This window comes from Ambystoma mexicanum, chromosome 3p, assembly GCF_040938575.1.
Source record: "Ambystoma mexicanum isolate Mex_15411 chromosome 3p, UKY_AmexF1_1, whole genome shotgun sequence".
NCBI lineage: Eukaryota > Metazoa > Chordata > Amphibia > Caudata > Ambystomatidae > Ambystoma > Ambystoma mexicanum.
Genome location: NC_090925.1, coordinates 897805980 through 897812347, shown reverse-complemented (window position 1 = coordinate 897812347; position 6368 = coordinate 897805980). Strand labels below are relative to the sequence as shown.

The following is a 6368-nucleotide window of genomic DNA, read 5'->3' as shown; positions in this document are numbered from 1 at the left end:
CCATAGAGTCCCACGGACTCCAAAATTGAGGATTAATAGCACCTTCCCATAACTCATAATTCCGTGGTAAATCCACTTGACAGAGTGGCGTTAACAGTAATTGATTTTGGTGATCATTGCGTGGATTTACAACCAAATTACAGCCAAATTCTCAAAGAGACTCTAGGACAAGAGAGTCATGAGATGTTTTAACAATTTACTAAACTGTTGCAGACATGAGAAGTGCAGCAAAAATTATGTCACATGACATATTCCTCAGGGGTCTGTGTGGTTGAGGCGATAGAAATGGTTATAATAATTCCATTTATTTATGAGGCCATGCAACAATGTGAATTGTCTCTGGATTCTTATGCTAGTTGCTACTTCCACTAAGGTAATTGGTAAACAATCTCCAGACCTCATAGCAAGAGGAAAATGAGTTGAGCAGACCCATGGGAACACTTACTTCATCAGGTGCTTTGGCGAAGTGGCATATCTCATGCTTCTTGAAAATACTCAAACGACGAATGGTAATCAACTATGGATTCCAAAGATCCCATTTCTATTTGTGACAATGCCATTTTGCCAAAACAGACATGTGTATTTGTGTGATGGTTCTCCATTTTTTCTTTCCTAATGGCATTCTGTATGAATTAGATAAGCCTATGCCTTTTACTCGACAGGATCTTCCTAAAGGCGTCCTGCACTTCCTTGTTCCTCAGGCTGTATATCAGTGGGTTAAGCATTGGTATGATAAAACAATAGAATAGTGACAAACCTTTACCACTACTCTTTCCACTGACCGATCGTGTGTTCAGGTAGGTCACAGTGGCAGTGCCGTAAAACAGGCTGACAGAAACTATATGAGACGCACACGTGGAGAAGACCTTTTGTCTCCCAGTGATGGATTCCATCCTAAGGACCGTACGTAGGATATGAGCATAGGAGACAAGGACAAGGAGAAAAGGGAGCGGAATGACCAAGGTGCCATAAACAAGGATTGCAATCTCATTCTGGAAGGTAACCGAACACGCCAGTCTCACCACAGGGAGAATGTCACAGAAGAAGTGGTCAATGACATTAGGTCCACAGTAGTTTAGGCTGAACACAAAGGAGATCTGCCCCAGAGCCAGGAGGATCCCAGCTGTCCAGGATGCAGTGGACAGATGATGGCAGTTTTTCTTGGACATCACTACAGCATAACGCAATGGGTGGCATATGGCAACATACCGGTCATACGCCATAACAGCAAGTATGAAGCATTCTGTGGTCCCCAAGAAGCAAAAGAAGTACAGTTGGGTTGCACAACCTAGGAAGGAGATACTCTTGGAATCACAAAGGAGGTCTTGGAGCATCTTGGGCACTGTAACAGTTGTGTAACAGATCTCTGTGAAAGACAGACTCCTGAGAAAGAGGTACATTGGTTTCTTCAGATGATGGTCTGCTGTCACGGTGGAAACCATCATGAAATTCCCCATTAGAGTCAGCAGGTAGAGAATCAGAAATGTAGCAAAGAGGAATAGCCGAAACTCTGGTGTGCCAGGGAAGCCCAGAAGGATGAACTCTGTAACATGTGAAGCGTTGCCCATCGTCCTTTCCCAGCAACTAGATACCTGCATAGACAGCAGAAAAAGAGAAATATTTTTCAGGGAATCATCTAAGTACAGGCAACTCTAGAATGATTTATTTGGTATGCAGTGATATGGGTGATAGAAAACAACTAATGAAATTTTACCTAATAAAAAAACAGCTACAAAAAAATATTGAATTTTAGAAAAATAGATATATGGGATTGCGAATGGGAATAGTGGTTTTGGGGGTGGGGGAAAAGTATTCAAAAAGGTTTTACCAAGTGCCCTTAGCAGGACCGGCTAAAGGACCAGCATGCTAACAACGGCCCCGTTATTAACATCCCCGTTGTTAGAATGGTCCCCATTCCCATTGAGCCCTATGGGGGCTCCAATGGGAATGGGGATGTGTTCCCTGAATGGGGAAATAGCGGGCCTCAAGGTTGGAATGGCCCGGTATTTCCCCATTCACAGAAACCGGACCCGGTATGCGGTATGGGGGTAGCCATGCCACAAATAGCGGCATGGCTACCTCTAACCTTGTAATGACCCCCAATGTCAGAATGTCTCCTTTCAAAAGAACACATATAGAAAAAGCAAGGCACAATATCTTGATAAACTCCAGGATAGGTCACTCAATCTAAGAGGCTACTCTGCCCTCTAGATCATGACCTCCTTTGGTTAGTTATTTTCATTAATATTGTCTGTCCACAGTTCATTTCTGGCTCAAGAAGAAGAGAATGTTATCTCGAAACATGTCAGCCTCATGTTATGGAATTTTTATATGCAACTTGGTTGATGAAATTGCTCAATGATTAAACCCTTGTGTTCCTTAACTAAAATTAGCAAATAATCTGGTTTTCTTTGGATTGATACTTAGTGGTATATATTGAAATTTTCTAAACAATGAATACTTAACCATCTTAGAACGGGATATTGAAAGTGTGCAGGGGATGGGAGGGTTCCCATTTTGGATCCTTTTTTCTCTTTCATATGTGTATTGGTGGTTCTGTGCCAGGACCATTTTTCCTCCCCCACACCTCAAAACTCAGAAGTATATATATATAGTCAGGCCATTCATGGAATGAATGTGCGCCGAAAATCTCAGCGCAAGCGTGCGAAAGCGTGCGAATCGCAGTGCATGTGTGAAAATCGCAGTGCAAGCGTGCGAAAGCCGTGCACATCGATCCATGGAAGTCTGTGCGCGTGTAATCGCACACAGCGAAAGCGCACATAGCGCGGCGCACACAACAAAAGTAGGCGGAACACGGGGCGTAACACGCGGAATGGGGAACAAAGCGTGAAAATGTGGGCGTTACGGGGGAAGTACAGGAGGCAAATGCGCAGAACGGCCACACGCGCGCCTACAACACGTATTCATGGAAACGAACAGGGGAAACGCGTGCGCCGAAAAAGACATGCTAATCCGGAAACACTTACGCCAGCAGGAAGCAGGCATACGTGGACCCGCGCAGCATAAAAGTGCGCGCAAACAACAAACAAGCTTAGACGCTACAATGAATATACCGTTACTCGCAGCAGTGATCGTGGGACACCGCAGGAGGAGGAGGATAGTCAGGGCCAGAATTTTCACAGCCAGGACCAGCCTTTTTGGGATGCCTGATGACCAGGTGTATGGGAGGTACTGGTTTCCACCTCACATAATACTCGACCTGGTGAGTGAGTGGGAGGATGACCTCACATCACCCACCCTGTGCTCCCAAGCGCTGAGCCCCTTGGAAAAGGTGCTCAATGTACTGCACTTCTTGGCCACTGGTTCATTTCAGCGGACAAGTGCCATAGTGGGGGGGGGGGTGTCACAGGCCACGCGGTCATGCTGCCTACACCAGGTGTTGGCCATCATGACTGCACGCCCATCAGTCCGCAGGCACATATACCTGCCCAGAACACCTGCAGAAAGGCAGGCTGCCGTCCAGGATTTTTACGGGGTGGCACACTTCCCCAAAGTGCTAGGTGCCATTTATTGCACCCATGTGGCTCTACGTCCTCCAAGGGCAACTGAGCACATCTATAGAAACCGCAAGCACTGGCATTCCATCAACGTGCACGTAGTATGTGATGCCAAGGGAATCATCACCTTAGTATATGCCAACTATCCAGGGTCCACCCATGACAGTTTCATTTACAGAATGTCAACCCTAAACCGGGACCTAGAAGCTGGGCGGCATGGCGACACATGGCTGCTTGGTGAGTATAAATGCCTCTGCACATGCATGCATGTCAGATACTGAGTAATGTCACAACCCCACTAATGATACCCATCATCACCTCCCCAGGGGACAGTGCCTTCCCTCTGAGCACCCACATGATGACGCCAATTCGGAACCCCACCACACCACCCGAGGTACGATACAACATAGCCCATATTGCAACCCGGGGAATAGTGGAGCGCACATTCGGAGTGCTCAAGTCACGCTTTCGCTCCCTTGACCACTCTGGTGGGCAGCTGCTATACGCACCCCCAGTAGTGTGCAGGATCATAGTGGCAGCCACATCCCCAACCACATGCACGGCCGCTGCGCATGGGAGGGGAAAGGGCACGTGGTGAGGCAGCCCGTACTCAGCTGGTGGCTAATCACTTCACCTAAAATCACCCCCCTGTGGACTGCACACAGCCCTGGCACATACCAGCTGACAATCAATGATGATGACATAAGGGACAGTCAACTGTCACAACCATACCAGCCTGAGATTGGTCACCTGGAAGTGTTACATTGTGTGCATCCCTACCTAGCGAAAGACAACCAATGCTGTGTCACAAAAAGACACATTTATGCTGCATGAATGACTACCCCCTAGAACATGAAAACAGCGCCATGTCACCCAACCCCTCCCCATCTCCGCTACCCAACACACCATGGCATGTCATGCAATGTGAAAGCAAACAAAGGAATGCACAACACATGACACAAGTGTCACAAAGTGCACTGTCCCAAATGGAAAAAGGCCACAGACAATATGCTCCCAGTAATCAATAACAAACAGCACACATGACCAAATACTTACCAGCAACACAATACAGCAACACAGGATGAAACATTGCCAAAATATGACAGTACCAAATCAAAGTAGTGCATGTTTTACAACCTGAATAAGCCAGCACATCCACCCCTTCCAACTGCACAGTGTTGACATCAGGCAAATGTGTCAGTGTACTGCATACAACATGAACTGCATCCGCAAAGGAGACGGCCTTATGAAGACATGAAGAAGGTACCTGTGAATAAGGAGGAAGACATGGATGCACAAGCACATATCAATACACCATGCAGTGCTCAATACAACAACAATCCCCACTAGGGATGGTACACACAGTTATGACTACAGACTGCCCACACAGCTCATGGGAGCCCAATGTCACTGTGTAAGTCACTGTCACTTGGTTACACCCTTTGCAAGCCCATGGAAAGGGAAGCAGGAGGGGTGTGTGTGTCAGGAACCGAAGCATCTAACCCAAAGACAGGACAAACCTGCATGTGCCCAGCTGGAATACACAGTGGATGCCCACGGGAGCCACACAAGGCAACACACTGTAAAAAAAAAAAAATGAAAATGGCCATGTGGGGGTTGGGGGGGGCACCCAGGAGGTTCGAGGACAGGGTGCACACCAACACCCACCTGTGTGGATGTTGCAAAAATAAAATACCTCCATGGGCTCATGGCCTGCACGGCTACGCTATTGTGGGAGAACTGCTGCTGCCGCTCTCTTCACCCTCTGCTTCTGCATCTGGAGGTGGTGGTGCTATGGGAGGCAGCCCACGCAAAACCCTGGTATAGTCCTCCATGGCAGCAAGCATGCGGGTGTTGAAAGTCTGATTCTGGAGGATGATAGTGCGGAGATCCCCATGTAGCACCTCACGGGTTGCCTGCAATTCTGCACGCATGGCCTCGCGTGATGCCCGGATCTCCTCCCGAGTTGCCTGCAGCTCAGCTAGGAGCGAACGTGTGAGCTGCCCCAGATGCTGTTCTGACCTCAATTTTCGGGAAGCCTCAAGTTCACTTAGAGTCTGCCTGAGGAACTGGAGTTCTAACCTCAGGGCTTCCCTGTGGCCCTGTGACTCTACAGAAATGGCTTCTCGCAAAGTCTCCAGTGCCGCCCGTCGCTCCCTGTTGGACGCCAACATGTCTTCCCTGTGTGATTGGCAAATGGAGTCTGTTGCCTGCTGTTGTTGCTCCATCTGCCTTTCAGGGGGAGAATGGAAGTGGCCACCCTCTCCATTGCCTGAGCCATCTTTTCAACCGATGCTCCCTGTTGTGCTGCTATACCGTACATGGAGTTTTCCCATACAGTATTGCCTGGTGGCGTACAGCCACCGCATCGGCGGGCACCACAGCTGTTCAGGGCAAGGCAATCTGCACCTTGCTGTGCTGGCACTGCCTGAGGCTGCAGGACTGCATTCCCCCTCTGATCTGCTGGCCCAGGAACAGGATCAGATGTTGTGGAGTGTGACCCTGCATCCGTAACCGCCAAAGGCGGATTTACCAACACTGACATCCCTATAGAGGGTTCTACCCCTGGTGCAGGTGGATTGGACAGAACAGAATCCCTGCCAGAAACACTCACCTGTGACAGCACATAAGTCTCATCATCTGATTCAGCACCTGAATAGAGGTCCGGGTGCACCCAGAGACACCCCTCGACAGTATGGCCTGCAGTAAGATTGGGTTTTCACCCACCACCACACCACGTCCTCCACTGGTGCCCGGTTGTGCCTGAGATTCCTCCTGGGTCTGCACCATCTCCTCAACCTCAACAGCATCAACTGCGTCATCACCTGCAAAAACATGAGACAACAAATG

General features: G+C 48.6%; 1 protein-coding gene across 1 annotated transcript; it reads right to left on the bottom strand.

Annotated features, from left to right (window-relative positions):
- Positions 1 to 632: 632 nt before the first annotated feature.
- On the bottom strand, positions 633 to 1568 carry LOC138580001 (olfactory receptor 10A7-like). Its single transcript, XM_069650232.1, has one exon. The coding sequence runs from the start codon at positions 1566 to 1568 to the stop codon at positions 633 to 635; it is 936 nt and encodes a 311-aa protein (XP_069506333.1).
- Between the last annotated feature and the right edge of the window lie 4800 nt (positions 1569 to 6368).